The sequence below is a fragment of the Setaria viridis genome, chromosome 1, assembly GCF_005286985.2.
Source record: "Setaria viridis chromosome 1, Setaria_viridis_v4.0, whole genome shotgun sequence".
Classification (NCBI taxonomy): Eukaryota; Viridiplantae; Streptophyta; class Magnoliopsida; order Poales; family Poaceae; genus Setaria; species Setaria viridis.
The window spans coordinates 7,701,126-7,724,365 of NC_048263.2; the positions used below are offsets into that span (position 1 = coordinate 7,701,126).

At 49.2% G+C, this 23,240-nt stretch overlaps 5 protein-coding genes across 5 annotated transcripts; 3 read left to right on the forward strand and 2 right to left on the reverse strand.

Annotated features, from left to right (window-relative positions):
- Nucleotides 1-3,154: 3,154 nt before the first annotated feature.
- On the reverse strand, nt 3,155-6,021 carry LOC117840743 (uncharacterized). Its single transcript, XM_034721615.2, has 4 exons — nt 5,781-6,021; nt 5,044-5,300; nt 4,508-4,959; nt 3,155-3,734 (listed from the first exon to the last, which is right to left on the reverse strand). The coding sequence occupies exons 1-4, from the start codon at nt 5,885-5,887 to the stop codon at nt 3,477-3,479; spliced, it is 1,074 nt and encodes a 357-aa protein (XP_034577506.1). The 5' UTR covers nt 5,888-6,021; the 3' UTR covers nt 3,155-3,476.
- Nucleotides 6,022-6,669: 648 nt separating this feature from the next.
- On the forward strand, nt 6,670-8,253 carry LOC117838089 (uncharacterized). The gene has a single exon (XM_072291328.1). The coding sequence runs from the start codon at nt 7,183-7,185 to the stop codon at nt 8,251-8,253; it is 1,071 nt and encodes a 356-aa protein (XP_072147429.1). The 5' UTR covers nt 6,670-7,182.
- A 2,109-nt stretch (nt 8,254-10,362) lies between these two features.
- LOC117858698 (DEAD-box ATP-dependent RNA helicase 35A) lies at nt 10,363-13,748 on the forward strand. Its single transcript, XM_034741822.2, has 2 exons — nt 10,363-11,429; nt 12,514-13,748. The coding sequence occupies exons 1-2, from the start codon at nt 10,435-10,437 to the stop codon at nt 13,376-13,378; spliced, it is 1,860 nt and encodes a 619-aa protein (XP_034597713.1). The 5' UTR covers nt 10,363-10,434; the 3' UTR covers nt 13,379-13,748.
- Nucleotides 13,749-15,487: 1,739 nt separating this feature from the next.
- LOC117864380 (uncharacterized) lies at nt 15,488-17,908 on the forward strand. The gene has a single exon (XM_072292059.1). The coding sequence runs from the start codon at nt 17,101-17,103 to the stop codon at nt 17,431-17,433; it is 333 nt and encodes a 110-aa protein (XP_072148160.1). The 5' UTR covers nt 15,488-17,100; the 3' UTR covers nt 17,434-17,908.
- A 115-nt stretch (nt 17,909-18,023) lies between these two features.
- Nucleotides 18,024-19,898, reverse strand: LOC117838768 (uncharacterized). The gene is made up of 2 exons (XM_034718923.2): nt 19,425-19,898; nt 18,024-19,213 (listed from the first exon to the last, which is right to left on the reverse strand). Exons 1-2 carry the CDS (start codon nt 19,824-19,826, stop codon nt 18,947-18,949), a joined length of 669 nt encoding a protein of 222 aa, XP_034574814.1. The 5' UTR covers nt 19,827-19,898; the 3' UTR covers nt 18,024-18,946.
- Between the last annotated feature and the right edge of the window lie 3,342 nt (nt 19,899-23,240).

The following is a 23,240-nucleotide window of genomic DNA, read 5'->3' on the forward strand; positions in this document are numbered from 1 at the left end:
ACGTATTTGTACTGCGCCATACGCCTACGCGGGCGGTACACGTACGCGTACACAGCAGCGCTTGCAGGGGGAGTGGGCCCGGGTGGGCAGTGAGGTACAGTGCATGGTAAATGCGGAGTGTGCGTGCACGTGACAAACATAACGTGCTACGTTTTTTTTCCTGACCGTACCGTACGTGCGATGGTAAGGGAATCTACGGATCATCACGTGACAAACTTGTTGACTTGTTCATTCAAGCAAAACATGCATGCACAAAGAACTAGTATTATCACGTAAAGGTTGTTTAGGAGGGTTTCTCCGAAACAGTTTTGAATTTATTTAGGCCTCGTTCGTTTCATCAGGATTGGATTCCAGCCAGGATTACTTCCAGGTCCGGTTTGAGTGATTCCACCCGTGTCACTCAATCCGGCCAGGATTCATTCCAGGGGTGAGGAGGTATGGTTTCAATCCAGGCCTTCTAATGTAGAAGGATTCCAATCCAGGCTAGTTTTCGTTCCACGCCAGACTAAAACGAACAACACTTTCAATGCAAGTCTGGTTTCAAACCGGGCCACTTCAAACCATCCGAAATGAACTTCATTCCGAGCCAATCCGATGAAAACGAACGACGCCTTACAACGCAATACTCTGATTTGGAAAAAAAATAACGTGTGAATTTTACAACAAACAGGGTCAAAACTCCTGCCTCGTTTTGTTTTTGTGCTTGTCTCAATATAAATTTTCTCCAAAAAATGAACAGTACCTTCTCCAAAAAATGAGGTGGACACAAAGGTGGGTGTGCTCGATTCAGGTTAGTTGCGCGCGTGCATGGTTGTCTGTTAGGTCATGGATGCTCAGTGGCCTCTTTAGACTAATTTAATTCCTCCACTGAAGCAGCACTAACGCGGGCATTTAGCTCGCGTGTCATCACACGGCCGGCTTTCTCTGTAAGAGGGCAACTGGCAACAGCAGCGGGTGGCGACAGCATCGCATGGGTCGGCGGCAACTAACCCAAACATCGGAAAAGATCACCTGAAACCCACGTCCAGCGGATCCTGTCTGGACAAGGTTTGGGCACTACTATCCTTTTTTTTAAAAAAAATAATAGGCACAACTCTTTTTCCCATAATTCGTATTGTGCCCATATTAGTTTTATTTGTTAAGAACGCATTAGTGATGTTTTCTTGGTTAGACCCGTTTGTAATGACACGCAATTCTTCTGCTCGTGCGTTTTAGGTCTGATTGGTTTGCTAGTCCAAACTGGCATGGCTCGTACCGGCCAACCAGGTTCCCGTTAGCCGAGTTCGGCGGATACAAAGGCAGCTGATCGGTCACCTGTTTGCGCGTGGTCAGGATCTGCTGAGAAATTTTTGATTGCTTTCCCGCATCGCTGCTCTCTCTGGCCGAACGCCGCGCGCGCTCGCGCCAGCCAGGCTCAGCGGAAACGCCCGATTCCCTCGTTCCTGTGAAGCCTGGCCGCGGGGATGATTTTGCACAGGCAGAGCCTAACCCGCGTGGATCAGGCAACCAAACTAGCGGTCTGGTTCGGCAACGTTCAGGAAACCAATCACGCCCTTGAAGAGCGAAGATGATGCGAGAAGGGTTGTCGGGGTGGTTAGCGTGATGACATCAAACATGATTAGGATATGCGCGCCATTAGGATGAGATGATAAGACTTCTTTTTGGCTGCTGGTATAGGCCCCATTTAGTTCGGGACTAAAGTTTAGTCCCTATCACATCAAATAATTAGATATTGGGAGTACTAAACATAGAATAATTACAAAACCAATTGCATAGATGGAGGTTAATTCGCGAGACGAATCTATTAAGCCTAATTAGTCAATGATTTGACAATATACTGCTACAGTAACTATTTGCTAATGATAGATTAATTAGGCTTAATAGATTCTTCTCGCGAATTAACCTCAATCTGTGTAATTAGTTTTATAATTAACTTATATTTAATTCTCCTAATTAACCTCCGAAGATCGATACGATACGGACTAAACTTTAACTCAAGCATCTAGCACCCAAGGTAAAGCATCCTAGCACCCCCTTCCGGTGCTCGCAGCCCCACTGATACACCGACAAATCAGACGGCAACGCGTCCTGTCCGGGTGTGGGCCCGGCCCTCCACAAGTGGAAGCGGGCAAGGAGGTAGCCTAGCTTTGGCCCTTGCAAGGCGAAGCTAGCTAGAGGTGTTTAATTGTGCACCTGCCCCAAAATTAAGGTCAGGTTCATTAGGATTGAGAATTTGAGATCACATGGCAGCCAAGAAATTATCCCAAAAAGCAAGAAAAAGAAAGAAAGGAAACGAGCTTGAAGAGGCATCTGGCTTAGCAATCCTAGTGCTGTGCATCGTATCCTAATAGAAAGATAAAGGTTCAGGTCAAGTCCTAAAAGGTAATGAGAACAAGAGTGAGCATCATGGTTGTAGCTTTGGAACAATGATTTAAAGAGAGAAACTCAGCATAATGACAGTGGTACTGAACATGATGCCTGCAATGATGTAAACTCTGGAGAGAGATTAGTCCGCTGGTCCCTCTCGTTAGTTTCATCACCATTGAAAGCAGCGGCAATACTTCTCAGAGAATGGCTGATTAGGTACAGGTAAAGTGCGTTAAGGGTCCAAATATTTTTCTAAAAGTGAATTAGCACAGGGAAACTATTGAAAGTCAAAGCTTCAGAAACCAAGTGCAATGGATGAGCAGTAATGCAGTACCAGCCTACCAGGACATATGTAGTAGCCTGCCCCAGAGCCATAGGACCAGACCAAATGGATTGGGCATGCCCAGAATGACATGTCTCACTCACCTGATGGCTCATGGAAGACAGGGCATATGCAGTATGCTACCAAAAGAAAAAGAATTTGCCAAAATGTTTTCCTCATCTCTCGGCAGTGCATCTGTGCATGCCAGTGGCAGGCAGGCTCCCAGGTCCCAGCTTCTTCCTCTTTTTCTTTTTCTCGAGAAAGCACCATTCTGTTACATCCCCTTCGGGCCCAGGAGCGCCTTTTAATGGGAACCTGCCACTGACAGGGGCATGGATCTTCTTCTCCATCCACAGGCCCCATAGGCCATAGGCATCAAATTGCCATTGCAGACATTGTATTGCCAACAAGCAAATATAATTCATAGTAGTTTAGTTGCCAGGAATTGATTTCAATAAAAAAAAGTTGCCAGGAAACAAATGTGCTTATTGATTAAACACGACATTGTTTTGAACCAAAAGGGTCCTTGTATACATGTATATAGCATACACTTTACTCTGTTCACCACCATTCAGGCATGCACGTAACAACAGTTTGTTCACCACCATTCAGACATGCATATAACATACACTTTGTTCACCACCATTCAGGCAACCACACAATCACACTTAACTGGCACAAATACAGGGCATATCAGCACAGCACATTCTCTGTTTGAAGTAATTTCGTTTCCTTGTCTGAAAACCAGGGCACAAGCAGTTTCAATTTCATGCTTCCATGGATGACTTCAACCATTCAGGCCAATCTGCTTCCTCGTCTTGCTGATGAATAGATCCCGGGATTTGATCTTGCCTGGTAAGCACCCACTGATTGTCAGGTACGGGAACTGAGCCACCCCTTCGTTCCTTCCAAGAGAGACCAGTGCCAACGGAAAGCCGGTGCTGTAAGTTGACAGTTTGGTGTTAGGAGAACCCTTGATCAGTAATTTCAGGTTCTTTGCCACCAGCAGCGCATGCTTCTGGGCGAGGTACCCTTGTTTGATTTCCTGAACATTAATTGGCATTAGTATCAATAAATCAGAGTTTCTGACCAAGTCACCATTCCTACATTAAAAAATGATGATGCTCTATGGACCCTGTTTTCTAAACCAAGGATGCTCCATGGACAAATATGAAAATGAAGGAACATGAATTGTAATGAATGGTAATGAGTATCCAGTAGATGGCAAGTTTCTCCCCGCAGCAACATAATTAAGGAACACATTTAATCTAGGGCAATGAGAACTTTAATATCTCTTAGCAGAAAAAAAAACACCAACTTCTAAGAATTAGGTTATGGTGGATTACTCAATTCATAAGGTGGTGTAAAGCCATGGTGTAAATGGAATAATTTTGATCACTTTCCTGTAGCAGTGACCTTCAGTGAACAAAGCCATCCCATTGTCACTGATGTGAAATGAGCAGTTCCCAAAATCACAGAAGACTTTAACAGATACGATGAAGAAAATGGTTCAGGTTACATGAAAGCAGTGTGCATCAGAAAGCAAAAGAAGTGGACTACTGATGGAGACTACATATCAGTGTACAAAGGCAAACCCTCATGTAGAATATTCACTCTCTGCAAAGCATTGATAGTATCTAATTTAGGCTAAACAATACTTGCTCTATGCAAAATATCAATTTATGCTGATGCGATAAATTAGGGTGATTGCTATTCTATGCAATTCAATTCTTGCTGGTTTAAGAAACAAGAGGAATCGGTGTGAAGAAAACAACAGTCACAAAAAATAAGAACAGTAAGTTTAATGTATAGACTTACAGGAATATCTGTGATGTCACCAATAGCAAAAACGTTGTTATAACCTTTCACTCGTAGATCCTTCTCCACCATTACTCTCCCCTTGTTATCCAAAGATTCCTTCAGGATGGTGTCATTTAGCCACGATGAACTCAGTGGCTTGCCAATGCACACAAAGTGGCAATCAGCTGTTATTGTTTCTCCACCTGATGTTTTGTAGACCTTTTCTGTATCTGATAGTGACCCCAAGTCAACTGATTGCTGAAGAAGCACATCTACTTTCTTCGAAGTCAGCCAATCAAGAGACTTCCTTGAAGCCTTCTCTCCAATGAATTCGAGTAGACGTGGTCCTCTATGGATAAGGGTCACCTTCTTCTGCGGGTAGTCTACAGCAATCTCTCCAGCTAGTTCAACCCCAGTTGGACCACCCCCAATTATCAACACAGAATCTGATGATTCTATCTTCTGATTATCTGTAGCAATCGTACAAACAAAGTATAAGTAGGATAGGGAAGGCGACAAAACTAGTTTTCACCATCTGGTTTGACTGCAGTTACCTCTCTGGAATTCTTTGACCCTGTCATCTCTGCTGCCAGGAGAAGTCAAAGCATGACCAGTCGCTATGACGAGGTAATCATATGGAAGAGATTGACCGTCAGCTGTCAGGACGGCATCTATAGTGATATTGACCGCAGAGGATGTCACGATGGTCGCATCTGTGAGGTAATCTTTGTGATAGATCAAAGATCTCTCAGCGAAAGATGGCTCGACCGTTGACCTCAGTTCAGCCCAGGGGATCTCCAGGTACTCCTTCCTGTCATTAGAAGGAGCAGTACTACTTGTTAAGGAACATACCGCCAATTATGAAGTAGACGATAAAGCATCAACATCAGGGTACGAAGCTAATTTGTTGTCAGTGAAAGAAGAGGTGGTCATTAATTCAGTGTGCTCGTAACATAACATCCCTGTGTTTTTGTAACACAGGGCTCACTTGAACGAACCAGGAAGATTTACGCATATGAACAACCAAAGAGCATCCGCCATTTCATTCCCCCCGATTCATGAGATCTCTCTCAGATCTCTCAGATTACCACCAGCAGCAGAGAACAAAATCACGCCGCCGAATCACAGCCCGATCCTAAAATGGCCCGCGGGAGCGCGGACACACGCGACCAGTCGACCAAGCAAGCACCGGACGGCGCCTTGGCATTTCCACAAGCACGTGGTCGGCGGCGGAACGGGAGGTGGGGTAAACGAAACGGGAAGAAAAAATGGGGCGGGGACCGAGGCTTACGGGTCGAGGAGGACGACGTCGGCGTGGCGCTCCATGGTCTTGGCGAGGAGGGACCCCGCGACGCCGCCGCCCACCACCACCACCCTGGCCTTCCCCGCCGCCGCCATCGCCGCTCGCTAGCCGGCCGCCGCTGCGCTGCTGTCCCCTCCCTCACGTCACGCCAGCTGACAGCCCTCCCCACCAGCTCTAAACCGCAAGCTGCCGTCGCGACTGATCAAGCTGGAGAGGGGGCTTAATTAAGGCCGGAGGCCGAGGAGGCATTCCTGGGCATGGCTGGCCGGCTGGATTAGTTTACAAGCAAAGACAGGTGGCTCATCCGCATCCCGCCGTGCGCTGGCGAATCGACGGACGAGATGGGCGCGGTGGAGCGCCTTAGCAGCCCCACTCGCCGGCCAAACGCGACCGCAGCCGGCTCTCTTGTTAATTCGTCTGCCTCCACCATGAAGAAAGGAATTCAGATTCAAAGAAAGGAATTGTCAGACGAGATGAAGAAAGGAATTCAGATTCAAAGAAAGGAATTGTCAGACGAGAGGAATCAAAGGGACCATTTGACTTGGATCCGACATCTCTTTCCTTTTGTCCATTTGCGTTTTATCATTGGTTTTTTTTTCTGAAGACATTACAAAATGATGAATGAAAAATAAAAAGAAAAAAAAAGAAATTGTTTCTGTCTGAATTTTCTTCCGGGCCATGAAGAAAATTAGATCGTGGCTGAGCGTGCATGGGGGTCGAAGATAGCCGGTGACTAACCGAATTAACCGCCGCCTAACTACCCTCCGGGCCGTAGAATCCACCGCAAGGTTGAAGAGTGGCCACGTCGGACTCCTCGTCGTCGTTGCATCTCATCTAAAGCCGGCCGCTGCGGTTTCCCGAAACGACGACTCCTCCCTCCGTGCCTGGCCTGGGCTGGCCGCCCCACCTTGTTCGTTCCCGTCTCCTCCAGCTCGTCGCCGGAGCCCGGCAAAGCCTGGGCCCTCTGCGAGGGCTTCAAATGGCCCTCTGCCCCGTTCTTTCTTCCTCCTAGTGTCGCGCCGTCATGCAGATCCAGCCCTGTAGTGATCTTCATCTTCACCTCGGCAACATGAAGGTCAAGCTCGAGGTGATGGTCTCCGTCTAATCCCATGGGACTCGTGTGCTAGTATGATTCATGCAATGTTACGAAACAAAAAAAGATGGTTTTTTTATTCTATCTGCATGTTAAATTTGGTGTCTTGGAGATCAAGTCGAAAGCTGTTGGCGTCCTTGGCTTCCAAGATCATTTGCCATGTCAGGACTCAGGACATGCGCTGCATGGATATCTCTCTGTTCACAACCGTGTATATAATATTTTATAGGAATCGATCTCCATAACGACACGGATCTCGTCTCTTGGCGTTGTTTGCAGATCCCTGCTAAGACGGCCATGGAGCCGTCGCGGTCCCTGCCGCGGAGCGCGAGCGAGCTCGCCGACCCGCCGTCGCCGTTCAGCTCCAACCCCGCTCACCACCCCGTCTCCATGCCCACCACGCCCGCCGGGGCGTCGTCGTCGGCGTCGGCGTCCTTCGGCTGCATCGCGGCCAGGCCCGCCACCGACTCGCCGCCGTCCACGCCCAGCAGGGCGAGGTCGTCCAAGCCCACCACGCCGGCGGCGGCCGCGGCGGCGTACTACGCGTCGCTGTGGTCGCCCAGGAGGCTCATGCAGCGCGCCGCCCGCGCGTTCCGCAGCAGCAGGTCGCGCCGCGTGAGGGCGGACAAGGACGCCGGCGAGGAGCGGGCTTCCTCGCCCACCAGCAGGGTCTCCGACGAGGCCAGAGCCGCGTCCGTCGTAGGTGCTGGTGGTGCCACAGAGATCGCCGGCGGCGATGGCCACGGCGACGACGCGGGCATTGTGCAGCAGCAGCAGGAGGAGGAGGAGCGCCACGACCACCCCGAGGTCGTCCCCGAGAAGATCATACACGAGATGAACCATCACGCGCCGCCGGTCTTCGTGACGGAAGAAGATGGTGAGTGCGGGGCGAAGACGACGCCGGCGGAGGAGAAGGAGACAACCCCTGCCGCCGCCGCCGCCACCGTCGAGGAGGATGTGGAGTCCCCCAAGAAAGGAGCGGCGCTGATGACTCTAGAGCCTGCACCGGAGGCTGCCGTCACCACCGCCGAGGAGGTGGCGGACAAGTTCGTGACGGTGGTGAAGAAGGCGATCAGGAAGCACGAGGAGGAGCAGGGCGAGAAGAAGGGGGCGGCGGGGAAGTTCCAGCTGGGCAGCCGGGTGAAGACGGCGATGGAGGCGCGGCCGGAGTCGGAGCAGCCGCAGCGCCGCGAGGTGGCGCGCAGCAACGACGTGATCGAGGAGGCGCGCAGCAAGCTGCTGGAGAAGCGCCAGTGCAGCAGGGTCAGGGCGCTCGTCGGCGCCTTCGAGACCGTCATGGAGGCCGCCGCCGCCGCCGGCACGCCGCGGAACGGCACCCCGCGCCACGGCTCCTGCAAGTCGGCCTAAACGAGACCAACCCCGCAGCGACGATGACGTGTCTTTGCCTCGATTAATTCCGTTTCCCGGTCAGCCGCCGCGTGCACGGCGCTCATTAATTAATCTCTATTACTGCTACTAATTAACCCCCACGGTTGATTTGTGGTCGCACTGCGTATAGCGTCATGGAGTTCGTCGTGTCGTGTTATACGGAGGAGGAGTATTTTGTATAAGGAAGGGAAGGAGACCGATGTACATTTTGCCAAAATTCTTCGTATAAGTATATTTCATCGGCTTTATTCTTCCTTGAAAGATTGCGCGCGTGCTTTTTTGCTGAAATTGTTCATTACTCCCTCCGTTTTAAATTTAAATTATACTCCCCAATTCCAAATTTTTAACTTTTCTAAATACATAACTTTTGCTATGTATCTAGACATAATATATATCTAGGTGCATATCAAATGCTGTGTATCTAAAAAAGCTAAAATAAATAGTAATTTGGGACGGAGGAGGTAGATCGTTTTGACTTTTCCAGATTCATAGATATTATCATGCACTTAGACATACGCTATATCTAGATGCATAATAATATCTATAATCTAAAATAATTAAAATAATCTACAATTTGGAACGGATGAAAGTACAATTAAATTCAAAACGTCCAAACGTATCGACCAACGTGAACTTCGTCATATCTTTTCAGCTAGGCGTGCTTTGGTTGCAAACTCTAAGACCACCAAAAAGTAAAGTGTCACTTGTTGATCATGTCAAGTGAAGCACCTATCCTCTCCTTCCTCCTCGTCTGTGGCATGGCACTCTTAAAGCAACTCCAGCAATAATCCTCAAATCGAAATCTTCAAATATCAAGTATGGTTCTCTCTATTTTTTTACAAGCGACAAAAATATCTTCAACTTCAGTAATAATTCTCATGGATAGAGGGATCCCTAGAGACCCCCTAGGAATGGAGGGGGAGGGGGAATTTGGAGGCCTCTTCAAAATAGGAGACCAAGTAGAGAGCCTGTTGAAGTTCGTTTATTTGACTTGACCCTCTAATATTGAAGTAAGGGTTATTTAGAGGATCTGCTGGATTTACTTTTAGGTATCACCAAACTCCGCACCTCTCTCTCTCTTCTTCCATTGTAAACTCCTATCGTCCTTCCCTAAGAGATCTAGACACACCAAGCAATCGTTTTTTTCCTGAAAACTACACCAAGCAATACTTCCCAAGAGATTTAGACACACCAAGCATTTTCTTTGTCACGCTATAGAAAACTAATGCATGTTTCTTTAAGACTTTTACATGTTGATTGTTTTATAACTTTGACCACGGGTACATAAAAAGTATTACGTATAATAATATTGTAAAATAGATTTTGCTAATTATTCATCGTGATAAGAGCAACTCCAGCAAGGTGTTTATCTTTAAAAAAAATACGGCCAGAGGATTTGCTGGAGTTGCTCTAAAGTTAAGTATCATTATATCTATTCGTTTGAAATGAACTATCCTTGCCAGCCAATGTATACATGAATGTTATATTGCTATCAAAAACTCGACAAATTAAGTAAGGGCATGCTAAAGCTTATCAAGTGTTAAAGTTTAGCCCATCTATAATACTATTGTTTGGAGACATGGCTAATGGATAGAGTAAAATCCACGAAAAGTTACTTTTACCCCTTTATCTACTCATCTTCCGCCTTTCTTTCTCCCCTTTTGATCTTTTCACAAACCATTAGCACCCGTTAACTCCTCCCCACTAGCTAATGCTTTTTGCACCTTTAACTCCTCCCCACTAGCTAATACTTTTTGCACCTTATTGAGCTCAATAGGCTAAAGTTTAATCCTTTCATTAGTCATCCCGTTTGGATAGGCTAATGTATAAACGTGATAATCCATTAGCACTTGGACCCAACACGTCGGTTCTCCGCAGAAAGAAATGCAAATTTGTTTGGCAGGCTTAGCCATTTTTCAGAAGAAGCCTGCCGGGCTTAAATTGGGAACAAGCTGGGCCCTTATTTGGGGCCGTGCCTCATTCCTCGTGGGCTGGGCCTCATTCCTCGTGGGCATCCACCGACCCAACTTTCACGTCGGTAACTCCTCTGTCCTCTCTTCTTGTTTCTTCCAAATCCACCACGACCCGATCTGTTCGATCTCCTTCCCTTCCCCCCAAATCCACCGTCACCTCCAAGCCCTAACCCCAACCTCGCCGCCCATGGCCGCCACCGCGGCCGCCTCAGCCGCCGCCGCCGCGGCGGCGAACTCCGACGACGACAACAACTACGAGGAGTACATCCCGGTGGCCAAGCGCCGGGCCTTGGAGGCCGAGCGCCTCCGCCAGCTCCGCCTCTCGAAGCCGGCGCCGTCCTCCGCCTCCTCCTCCCTCGCGATGCCGCCCCCCCCTCCTCCGCCCCCGACGCAGCCCTCCGCCCCCGACGCCGCCGCCAAGCCCAGCCTCCTCGTCAAGTCCACGCAGCTCAAGCGCGCGGCCCCGGAGGTGACCGCCACGGAGCAGCGCATCCAGCAGGAGAAGGAGGTGATCGAGAACCTCTCCTCCGACAGCAAGTCCCTCAGGTCCGTACGCGAGATCGCCAAGGGCATCATCTACACGGAGCCGATCCAGACCGGGTGGAAGCCGCCCCTCCGCCTCCGCCGCATGCCGCTCGCCAAGGCCAACGAGCTCCGCCGCAAGTGGCACATCATCGTCGACGGCAACGACGTCCCGCCGCCCGCGCGGGACTTCCGCGACCTACGCCTCCCCGAGCCCATTCTCCGGAAGCTGCGCGAGAGGGGCATCGTCCAGCCCACGCCCATCCAGGTGCAGGGGCTGCCCGTTGTGCTCTCCGGCCGTGACATGATCGGCATCGCGTTCACGGGGTCGGGGAAGACGCTGGTGTTCGTGCTACCGCTTATCATGGTGGCGCTGCAGGAGGAGATATTGATGCCGATTGTGCCTGGGGAGGGCCCATTTGGGATGATCATCTGCCCGTCGCGGGAGCTTGCTAAGCAGACTTATGATGTGATTGAGCAGTTCCTCCTTCCACTCAAGGACGCCGGGTACCCCGAGATAAGGCCGTTGCTTTGCATTGGGGGTGTGGATATGAGGACGCAGCTGGATGTGTTGAAGAAGGGCGTTCACATTGTGGTGGCAACGCCTGGCCGGCTCAAGGATCTTCTTGCCAAGAAGAAGATGAATCTCGATAACTGCAGGTGAGTGTTCAATTTGCATCTGAAACATGTTTCCATAGCTAAGTGTTGCATATATTAATTTCATCTTCTTAGCTATGCGTGGATGCGATCATCTGAGCAAAATTCTGTTATAACCGCTAGTAACTGATATTAGAGTTTAGCTTCGGCATTCTTTTCATGAACCCTGAATCTGATAAGTTGAAAAGATACAAGCACACCTGCTTGCAAAGTGAGTTCATGGCAGTACAGGGCTATAGGGTGACTATTCAATCTGTTTTAATTGGTTTTATTTGTACTAAAGTGGATAAATGTGTGCAAAAAGACATGGCATGCTGGTTCAGCTTATACCACTTGCAAAAAGAGATGCCCATAGTAGCAATAATTTGCAACTAAGGAAAGAGTAGCATATGTTCTCATAGATCAGTACTTCCAGCTAATCCAAATTGCATCTATATCTAAGTAAAATGAAGCTATGTTTTTAAGTACAAGTCCTCCTGTGGAAAAGGAGTATTTAAGTATTCTGTTGAAATGGTTGTGTCGTTGCTATTGTGAAGTGATGCATCTAGTTTAGCAGTAATATCTTAGTAATTTCAGATTTTTGCCTGAATTATCCTTAGCTAATTTGTTTCATCCAACTGAAGTGATGTTTTTAGTAAAAGTTCTATGGTGAAGGAGTATTTAAAGTACTTCTGCTGCAATTATTGTGTAGTAGCTATTGTAAAGCGATGCATCTAGTTTAGCAATGTATTTATCAAGTGATGCAGTAACCATCTTAGCAACAATCCGGTCACTAACTTTGGCCAGATTTCAGATTTTAGCCTGAATTATTTATTCTCTACCTAATTTGTTTCTTCCAACTGAATGTGGTTTTGGTGCCCAAAAGTTTAAAAATCCAACAAGCAAACTAGGTCCTTGCTTAGTCGATTTCCCGTGTTTCAGAGTTTTTTGTTTTCAGTTCAGACTTTGCTTGATTGAAAATAGGCAGTTTGGTTGAACTGTATGGAGCATAAACTAGGCAATCTCTCTGCCTCTCTTGAGGATTCCTACTGTTCAACCAGTATCTGCACATGGTTTTTACTTAATGTCCCTTTCATGATCTGTGCAGGTACTTAACCTTAGATGAAGCGGATAGGCTGGTTGACTTGGGATTTGAGGAGGACATCAAGGAGGTTTTTGACCATTTCAAGGATCAAAGGCAGACCCTTCTTTTTTCTGCTACTATGCCTCAGAAGATTCAAAATTTTGCGAAGAATGCCCTTGTGCAACCAGTTACTGTCAATGTGGGGAGAGCTGGAGCAGCAAATCTTGATGTCATTCAAGAAGTCGAGTATGTCAAGGAAGATGCTAGAATTATATACCTCCTTGAATGCCTCCAAAAAACTCCACCCCCTGTTCTTATCTTTTGTGAAAACAAGGTTGATGTCGACTACATCCACGAGTACCTTCTTCTTAAGGGTGTGGAGGCTGTTGCGATCCATGGAGGAAAAGATCAAGAGGAAAGACAGAATGCAATTGACTCTTTCAAGTCTGGGAAGAAGGATGTTCTGGTGGCTACCGATGTTGCATCAAAGGGTCTTGATTTCCCTGATATCCAGCATGTCATCAACTACGACATGCCTGCCGAAATTGAGAACTATGTCCACAGAATCGGTCGAACAGGTCGTTGTGGTAAGACTGGCATAGCAACTACCTTCATCAACAAGAACCAAACCGAGACCACACTTCTCGATCTCAAGCACCTGCTGAAGGAGGCAAAGCAGAGGATTCCACCGGTGTTGGCGGAACTCGATGACCCATTGGAGGACGAGGAAATAATCGCCAGGGAGAGTGGTGTTAAGGGATGTGCGTATTGTGGTGGGCTTGGCCATCGTGTTGGTGACTGTCCGAAGCTGGAGCACCAGAAGTCCATGGCAATTGCAGGCTCGAGGAAAGACTACTTTGGCGGTGGGGGCTACCGAGGAGAAATATGATTGCTCTAGGTTGATGCTTGTCTGTGGTTATGAGGAGCTTAGACGCTGCAACTTCAGCTCAACAATGTTATGTGTATCAGGTAGCAGAGGCTCCTCCCTCATCATTGAGGGAAGACAGTTTGCACGATCAAACCTATACGATATGCTGGGTATCATGCTGCTTGCTAGATGGGATAGCTTGTTAGAGGAAGGTAAGTAGATTTTACCCTCTTGTAAAATGTAACCAAAAGTGAATGCCGTGGTGTATATTTCTTAAGTAATTTTGTTAAGCACCAGTTTTAGACCCTTTCTGTAAGCGAATACATTTCAGATAGGTGATACCACGGTAAGTTCCATGTCGTGTGTGATGTGTTAATTAATATTTGGTCCATATGATGGATTCTCTCCTTTTCTTTTATACCTAAGCCTAAGGAGTAACCTTTGTACATCAGGCTGACAGAGAGGAGCAGAAGTAGGAAAACTGAAAATATAAGTGTTCAAGTATTGTAGAGGGCATTTTGTTGGTATAGTTGACTGTAACAAAAGTCTTGTCTGAACCTGTGATTGGAATTGCGCCACCAAACCATTTCTGGGCATGGTGTTTCTGTTACCAGCTGCTGGGTCAGCCACGAGCAAGTATGCTATAGCAGTGAGCCAAGGATGAACATTTCCGTACTCGGAGTTGTATGTATATATTGTTCTTTCATATATTGGTAATGCGATTTTGTGGAAGCTGAATTCTGTATGTGTTGCAGCAGGCCTCTTGGCCTTTTCTTTTTTCTTATCTTGCTGGTAGTGTTGGGCCTTTCGATATTGTTCTGATCATCAGTGTGTGCTGGTTGAGCGCGGACTGATGAACAGACTGAACAGGAAGGCCCGGATGTTTGCCGTCCAAATACACCCTGCTGCCTGGGGCGTAGACATTGGAATCTCATGCTGCAAGATAGCATAGCAGCAGTGACATGTTGTGATGGAATGGAACTGACGTGCTCCTTGATGCTTGACGGGTACTGTGCAGCCGTGCTGACGCGATGATGCTGTTGTACTGGGCCATAGTACTCGTGTACGTACACTGATACACATACGTACATCGATATACAGGCCCCTGGACAGGCTGTTAGGTTAGATAGAGCATTCTCTGTGTGGCGCATGGGAATTAGAATGCCTGATGGCATCAGATTTCACCTCTGCATCCCGTTCTGCTCATTGTGTTTCCTTGTCTGATGCTGATGGGATGGCCGCATCTTTATGTGGCTGCGGCTGTTGGAGGAGTAGGGGCCTGTTCGCTTCAGCTTCTTCAGTGGGCTTATCAGCCATCAAACAGTGTTTTCCTCTCACAATAAATCAGCCGTTTCAGCTTTTCAGCCGGCTTATAAGCTGAAGCGAACGGGCCCTAGGTCGTGTGCTTCCTCGTACAGATTCACTAATCCAAACCGATTTGGTGTTACAGCATCAGGGGCCTGCTTGTAGGATAGGCTACAGTACTAGGTTTGCATTTGCACATAGGGCCATGGATGGAATGCTGTGGGAAACGTTCAATCAGAGGATTCAGTCAGAAACATGTGTTGAGTAGTAGTGCTCCCGTCCTGCAGCTACAATGTCATCTCAAATCTCAAGAAGCAGCAGCAGTGATGGTACTAGTACTTGGAGTTGGAGAGGCACTTTTCCCAGGCTTTGCGTCTCCGGCCACACACACTGACCGACCCGTCAACCTCCGGAGTTCATCGCAACCGGACAAGGGCTACGCAACGAACTGCATCTGCATGCATGATGAGTGCTGCATCACAGGAGGTGAGAAAAAGGTAAAACAGAGATGAATTCAGAACGACAGTGTGCATGCCATTGAACACAAGAACCGCCACAAACCGTCTATCAGTGTCAGCTAACACACCAACGACATGGAACATTGCAGTCTAAGAATAAAAAAATTTATTTGGATCAACTGAATTCTGAATTCTTCAGGAATTAAGTTGATACGAGCATGGATTTTTGCAGTCTAAGAATCAAACAGTGTGTTTGGATCAGCTGAGCTCTGCAGGAATTCCATGGAAACTGAAACAGCTCAACTCCTTGTACTGATTCCTGGAGGTTCATTGAGCTTGAGCAAACCTTTGTCCAGTGGGATGGACGGCAATGCCATATTGCCATGGGCATGGTAGTGTGACGGGCCTTGTACGGCGCGGACATGCAGCACAGCTCAACAAGCTCTAGGACTAGGAGTACATTGAATGGAGAGGAAGCATAACTGATGACCATGTACGTGCTGAAGCAGGTGAGGAGGTGATGGCAGCAACAGTGGCGGCAACGTGACGGAACCGAGAGAGCCCCTATCTCTGTAGGGGCCTTTTGAGGAACAGCTGCTAGCCTGCTAGTGTAGTGTAGAGCGCCATCTATTCTCTTCCGGTCATTACAAGGGACAAGGGATAATGAACGGGCACGCCATTGGCAGCTGGGTTTTGCTATCATTCCACTGAACTGGTGATGAGCAAGGCCATTTCAGTTCAGAGAAGAAACGAGTGAACTGAGATGCTCTTGCCATCTCAGGCTCAGGCTCAGGGCAGGGCCTCCTCACTGGCTCTCTGGCTCGGCTGCTCGCCTGCTCTTCTCCTCCTCCTTCCTAGTCCTCTCAATGTTCTCTGCTGCAACTGCAACAGCAACAGGGGGATTGATGGCTCATCAATGAGGTTTGGTGGCAGAGGAATGGGCCTCCACTGCAGCTTTTTTCATCGGTGTCCATGTCCTAGGAGACTTGGCTACTACTACAGCCTCTTTGACCTCCCCTTCCTGCTTCTTCTTTATCAGTTATCACTGTCTCTGACACGCATAGAGATCGCCTTCGTTCAGGGAAAAAAAGAAGTAATAAAGAACTCGGTACTAGGGCCTTGTTTAGTTGGCTAATTTAGGAGATGCAAAATTACTGTAACAGCACTGTAGCACACTGTAGCGTTTCGTTTGTATTTGTGAATTATTGTCCAAATATTGACTAATTAGGCTCAAAAGATTCGTCCCGCAAAGTACAACAAAACTGTGTAATTAGTTTTTAATTTCATCTACATTTAGTACTCCATGCATATACCGCAAGTTTGATGTGATGGAAAATCTTCTTTTTGCATAGTGTCAAAGTTGAGAGTTGGGAGTAACTAAACATGGCCAAGGAAATCATGCAGCGTGGTAGTTTCGCAGAATTTCCGACAAATTTTACAGTGTGCATCGTCGTATCAAAAATCCTATCTTGATGTGTTTTGGTTGCCGTCAGAAATCACACTCTGAATCTGAAGTTTTGGTGAACCTTCAAAATGGAACCTTCTCTGAAATAGCTTCACCATGAAAATTCATTGGGAAGAAAATTCAGAAAGAGGGAAAGGAGAGAGAGAGAGAGACCAGCAAGCTAAACGAGCATATATAAACTACCTGAAGTTTCTGAACTCGCTCTCAGTATCTTTCTCATCAGAAACTTCCTCGCCTCCTTTCCTCGCTCTCTCTCTCACTCCTGCTTCGATCTCCAGACTTGGCAGCACTCATCAGCGTCTTCTACTCTGCGTCTCTGCACCACTGCGACGACGCCGCACCAGTGCCACTGCCACTGCCACTCTACCGGCACATCCCTCTCTGCTCGGGCAGGCTGCACGTCCGTCCACGGTCCACCTCCACTCCGCTCGGCACGCGCCGCCGCCACGGCGCCACCGCCACATTTCGCGCTCAGGACCTCAGCCAGGCTCCCACGCGCCGCGCCAGCGCGCGCGATGAGGAGGCGACGGTGGGCGCCGCTCGCCGCCGCCGCCGCGTGCCTCGTCGCGCTCATCGTTCTCCTGGCCGCAGTCCACGGCGCCCCGGGCGCCGGCGCGCCGGTGCCCGCGGCCACACGCTCGGTGGCGAGCGGCGGCGGCAGGCGTGCCGCCGCCGCCACGGCCGCCTTCGACGCCGCCGCCGCCTCTAGAGTCGCGCGGTGCAAGAAGCAGGGGGAGAAGTGGAAGAACAAAGCTGACGCCGCGTGCGCGGTGTTGCCCGGCGACGGCGGCGACGACGACGACAAGCGGGTCGTGCCGACCGGCGCCAACCCCCTGCACAACAGATGACAAGATCGCGCCGCGCGTGCTTTTGTAGCGAAGTAAATGGGGTCCCCCCCTCTCGCTCCGCCCCCCCACCCCACCCACCCACCCCCAATGCGTGCTTGCCATGGCGGCGTCCAAGAAGAAATGGAGAGAGACGCTTCATCTCCATGGCCAGCGATCTCGGTAGGGATGGTAGTGTAGTCATCAGTTGCTAATAGCCGTATACTAGTAGCTAATTGTTCTTGGTCTAAGGTCCTCTCCTCCATGTTCATGATCGTAGATAAGATCCTGATCAACCGAAGTGATGGGTGTAAGTCACGGCCACGGTTTGGAACGATGGAATTTCGTGGGATTTCCACGGAATTTGCAGGATTCCCTGTGAAATTCCTGCGTTCCAAACTGTGGAGTTGTCTGTCTCCTCTGAATCACCGAGAGTGGGAACGGATTCTGCTCTGCCGTTTGTAAAAGCTTGGTGCATTGCTTGATTTTGTTCCTCTCCCCTCGGCGACAGAAATCGTCTGGCTAAATCAGAGACTTTCTCACACCGCTTGTTTTACCCTTTTTGTGGTTTGTTCAGACTCTCTAGGAGGAACCGGTCCTTATGAGTTGGGAGGAACGATCCATCTGGCTAGCTAAAAGTTCCAGAAGATTTTATTTTCTTTTTCTATGCAGACAAGAACATACCATGCTAGTTTCTGAAACGAAGAAAATGTATGCTCTCTGTTCTTCCATGGCTACCGATTTGCATGTTCTTCTCGGTCCAAATCCAGGTTCAGACGTTCACTGATACCCAAAAGTTACTCACTGTCGCCATGGAAAAGGGAGCCTGTACATTTTACCAGAGTATAGCATGCAGTAACATACTTTTAATAAAAGTAACATACTCTGTATGTTCTTTCCCTAAAAAAGAGCAGCAACTAAGACAGGGGGTATGCTTTACTGTCGTCGCCTACCAGGTTTTGTTTTGTTTTTTTTTCTTTGGCAGGACATCGATCGCTGCTGCTTGTTCAATAAAAGTTGCAATCAGTTTTCTCAATTTTGGCATGAACAAGAGGTTAAGGAGATTAGGACTGACTTCGCCGTCGATAAGATATCACGGATCATATGAATATGATTGTGTTAGGCTTAGAAACCAAGCCCAACAATCCAAATCAAAATAAGTAGAAGTAGAGAAACACGCCTTGCAGATTTGCAAGAGATTAAAAAAAAGAACATGCATGACAAAAACGAAATTGAACACGGGAACGAATTTGAGTAGTATCAATTTGTATCGTATATTCATATATGGACGTGTTCCATCGAACATGTATTTGTCAGTGATGAGAGCCTCTCTAAACCCTACTTTCAAACGAATTAAGTTCGTGTGGTGTGTAATTACATAATTAGTTGATATATAATCTTGTGCGTGTGCCTAATTGAATCTATCTACAAGAAAGGGTTGGGGGGTGGGGATCCTGCCTTGGACTCCACATACTGTTGCGCAAGGCCGTGAGCTCGATCCCCTTGGGTCATAAGTTACCGTAATTCCGTCACGGCGTCACGCCATCTCGCCGGCGCGGGCGTCGACCTGCTTGTCGCAGCAGGCGGCGCAGACGGCGAGCCTCGCGGTCGCGGACGCCCGGAGGTCGGCGAGGTCTCGCCGGAGGCGGGCGTTCTCGTCGGTGAGGCGGTCGCACCAGCGGTGGAGCAGCTCGCAGTCGACCTCGGTCTGTTTCAGCTTTGTCCTGGCCCGCCGGTTCTGGAACCAGACCTCCACCTGACGCGCGCTCAGACCCACCCGCCGCGCCAGCTCCTGCTTCTCCGCCTGCTCGATCGGCGAGAGGAAGAGAGAGAGAGAAACCAAATTCCAATCAGATTTCTGATGCAACCAACCGACCGACCCATCGAAACCAAAAGCAAATTCTGATTGCGCATGCAAATTCGTAGCTGGCTAGCTGCTGATTAGTAACCCGATTATCATAAATTCATAGTATAATTAAATCCTGATTGAAATGAGAGCGTGTGAATCTACATACGTGGGAGAGGATGTTGTGGGCGCGGAAGCTGTCCTCCAGCATGGCGGCCTGCGCACCGGTGAGCCGGAGCTTCTTCCTCCCGCCACCGCCGCCGCCGTCGCCGCCGTCCTGGAATGTCCTGGCCTTCTTGTTCTGCCTAGCACCACTACCGCTGTGATCTCTCTTCTTCCTGCCCGCCGCCGCCGCGGGCTCCCGTCGACGCGCTCCATCATGGTACTCGTCGTCGACCTGCAGCGACAGCACCTCGCCGAACAGCTGCACCGTCCGCGGCCTCCCCTGCTGCTGCGGCGACCGGCTACTCCCTTCGCCGCCGCCGATCCCGAGGGAGAGGTGCGCGCCGACGAACTCCTCGACGGAGACGGGGTGCTCCTCCGCGCTGCCGGCCGTGGTGACGCTGGACATGGCGGCGATGGATCGATGGAGATCGAAGCAGCCTCGGCTTGTGCAGCGCAGTCGTGTCAGTTGGTGCGGAGGCCTGGCCGGTTTATATAGGTCAGGTGGCAGGGGTGGCCGCGTCAGGCGAACGACCTCAAGGACACGGTCGCGCGTACGGTGCCGTGTGGGGGGTTTAGGCTAATCAATGGGGCTAATTGCTAGCAATAATTGCACGTGGATGCGTGCTTGGACTACTTGAGGGAGGGAGCTGACTGGTTGAACGAGAGAACAGGAAACAGCTGCTGCGGCTACGAATAGGTGTCGCGGTTTCTTGGTCGTCAAGGTCAAATTAGAGCAGTAAATAATGCTTGCCCTGTAGGGAAACCGACGGCGATTTACTGGCAAGTAATACTAATGCAGTAATTATTCGAGCGTTTACTAGTAGTATAGCTTTAATAATGCACCAATAATTAACCAACAGCATGGGGCGGTGATGATAGTGATAGGAATAATATTGTTTAGTCTTGTAGTATCAAAAAATTAATTAATGTTGTAATTCGAAAAAAAAATAATGTTCCCATCCCAAAGAGTGAACCCAAATTAAGATGACATGGGTAGGCTTGTTTCTATTTTTCGAAAAAGAAAATATCTAAAAAATCACTACAATTGTTCTTGCATATAGATATTTTAGTAGCTGCACAGTCGGTTCTCGAATTTAACTCTAAGTGCCATAATCCATGTCCTCAAATACCTACCACGCACATTTCGATACTCAAACTTGCTAATCGGCTCATGTATTGTGAAGCATAAATCATCATGAGCTCCGATGCAGGGGGCGTCGTTGCCGCACGTGGCGTGCATGGGTGGGTGGGTGGCTGGTGCGCTCGCGTTCTGATCCTCCTCCGCCGTGGGTGGTCTCTATGCATGCCCGCGTCCAGCCGGCCGACGCGCCACGCATGTGCTCGACAACCAGCGTGAGTTCCCCGGCCCGTTGCGGGTACCATCGACGATTTCTCCATGTCATGTCCAATCACCACGGGGGAGGCCGAGCACAAGTGCGGCGCCCAGGGGGTGGCACTGGTGTTCACCCGGTCTCCACCGAGCCACTCCGCCAATGCAACTAGGTCATGACTGTCGTTAAAGAGAAGGAGAGCGGTTCCGCCACGAATACAGTGGGAGGAGAGATGTGAGGAAGGAGAAGGTAGAGAGAAAGGAGGAGGAGCTAGCTACATGTCGGCTCCCCATCAGCATACACACGGACAGCTTAGCTTAAGTAACGGTGTTACATGAGTTGATTAGCAAGTTTGAGAATTTAATTGTGCATTTTAAAAGATTATGAATATGGGTAGAGCAACCGAAGCCAAATTCGAAAACCGGTGGTGAGTGCATTTTACTCAGCCGTGCGTGAGCTCACTGCACACGTGTGCAAAGGAAACTGTCGCGCTCGCACGGCCCTACAGGGTCAACGTCGGGGAGCGGCCGCCGTTCCCGCTGGCGGGACCAAGCTAGCGATCGATGATTACGCATTCCATCACGTACGCCAAACAAGGGTACACGTCCGTACGTATGCGATGATAGATGACTCTTTTTGTATGATTAGGTCGTGTATTATACATGTACAAACGTTATCCAATAATTGATCAGCAAATCACTATGGGAGAAAACGCCTTTCCTAATCTTCTGGTTGTGCAACCGGTATCGCTACTTCCCTTTAGTACCGGGTTAAAGAACTAGTACTAAAGGAGCATTAAAAAAAAATCCGCCGACCGGAGTTCCGGCCGCACCCTGCCGCCGTCCGCCCGAACGCTAGAGCCCGACCGCACCCCACCTAAGCCCCGCACTAGAGAGAGGGAGGAAGGGAGTGAGGCGGCGTACTTACGCCGCTCAGCCACCGCCGCCGGATCTGAGGGAGAGGTGGTCGCTACTTCAAGATCCACGCGCTCCTTGCTCTGCCACGCCTGCCGACGCTCCTCCACCGCGCCCTCCTGCCAGAGCTCCGCCGCTCCTTGCCCCGCCACCGCTCTTTACTCCGCCACGTCCCGCCGAGGCTTCGACACCTCGTCGCGCCCTTCCTTCTTGCCTCCGCCGCTCCTTGCCCCACGGTCGCTCCTCACCACATGTAAGAGGTGAGGGGCGAGCAGAGGGGGGAGGAGAGGGGCGGCGACGGGAGGGGCAGCGGGGAGAAGAAGAAGGGATTCGGCGGGGAGAAGAAGAGAGAGAGGCGCGGGTGAGAGGTCGGATAAGGGGGACGAGCGGATAATTACGCGTGGGGAGGGGGTTGAGCGTGGGGTGAGAGAGAAGGGGGGCTGACACGTGAGGGGAGGTACCCCTTTAGTACCGGGTGAAGCCTCCACCCAGTACTAAAGGGGGTCACGTGGGCTCCTCGGGGACTCACCGTTAGGCCTGGTACTAATGTGCACATTAGTATCAGGTCAAAATGCAACTGGTACCTCTTTAGTACCGGGTGAAGCCTCCACCCAGTACTAAAGGGGGTCACGTGGGCTCCTCGGGGACTCGCCGTTAGTCCTGGTACTAATATGCACATTAGTATCAGGTCAAAATGCAACCGGTACCGAGTCTCGGGACGAATGCTGAGTTTTCCAATAGTGAATGATTGGATACGTACGTATGTACGTATAATACCAAGTAGCTGATGATCATACCTTATGATTAGATTGGAGTTCATCGGCTATCGTAAGAGACTAAGGGGTGTTTGCATCCTTAGGCTAAAGTTTAGCTCAGGTCACATCAGATGTTTGGATGCTAATTACGGTATTAAATATAAGCTAATAAAAAAAATAATTGCATAAACGAGGACTAATTCACAATATGAATCTATTAAGACTAATTAATCCATGATTAGCACATGTTTACTGTAGCATCACATGTGCTAATCATGAACTAATTAGGCTTAATGAATTCATCTCGCGAATTAGCCCTCGTTTATACAATTATTTTTATCATTATTTAATAATCCTAATTAGCATCAAATATCCGATGTGACCGAACTTAACTTGGATCCAAACACCTAGACTGCAAGTCGAGGGACATCGTTTACTACTAGTTTGAAGAAGAAACAAACTGAATGTGACTTTTTTTTGGGTCAAAAGAACGTGCTCTCGTGATGTTTTGTCACGTGTTCCCATGGGGAAATGAAACCTGTCGGATTTTTACGCACATTGGTTCTGTCCTTGACGAGAGAACGTACGTACAGCAGCGTGTTGATCTGATGTGGCATCTGTGTATTGGACTCCAAAACTCTGGCCGATCGATCCAATAGGTCCGAACGCGTGCGTGCCTTTTTGTGTGCACGTGCCATGCATGCTGGTCAATGCCGGAGCTCCGAAGCCGGCGGTAGCCTCCCCCTGCTGCTCTTTTCCAATCTTGCAGCAGAGATCGTTGAACAGGAAAAAAAAGCATTATAATTTTACAAGGAATTTT

What these genes read in the sequence shown, in the direction of transcription:
- LOC117838089 (XM_072291328.1), top strand. Translation starts at nt 7,183, where the DNA reads ATGGAGCCGTCGCGGTCCCTGCCGCGGAGCGCGAGCGAGCTCGCCGAC.
- LOC117838768 (XM_034718923.2), bottom strand. Translation starts at nt 19,826, where the DNA reads ATGTCCAGCGTCACCACGGCCGGCAGCGCGGAGGAGCACCCCGTCTCC. An exon ending in CCCACAACATCCTCTCCCAC is followed by an intron (nt 19,214 to 19,424) that starts GTATGTAGATTC and finishes CCGATCGAGCAG; the next exon opens with GCGGAGAAGCAGGAGCTGGC.
- LOC117840743 (XM_034721615.2), bottom strand. Translation starts at nt 5,887, where the DNA reads ATGGCGGCGGCGGGGAAGGCCAGGGTGGTGGTGGTGGGCGGCGGCGTC. An exon ending in GGTCAAAGAATTCCAGAGAG is followed by an intron (nt 4,960 to 5,043) that starts GTAACTGCAGTC and finishes CGATTGCTACAG; the next exon opens with ATAATCAGAAGATAGAATCA. An exon ending in GTGACATCACAGATATTCCT is followed by an intron (nt 3,735 to 4,507) that starts GTAAGTCTATAC and finishes ATTAATGTTCAG; the next exon opens with GAAATCAAACAAGGGTACCT.
- LOC117864380 (XM_072292059.1), top strand. Translation starts at nt 17,101, where the DNA reads ATGAGGAGGCGACGGTGGGCGCCGCTCGCCGCCGCCGCCGCGTGCCTC.
- LOC117858698 (XM_034741822.2), top strand. Translation starts at nt 10,435, where the DNA reads ATGGCCGCCACCGCGGCCGCCTCAGCCGCCGCCGCCGCGGCGGCGAAC. An exon ending in ATGAATCTCGATAACTGCAG is followed by an intron (nt 11,430 to 12,513) that starts GTGAGTGTTCAA and finishes TGATCTGTGCAG; the next exon opens with GTACTTAACCTTAGATGAAG.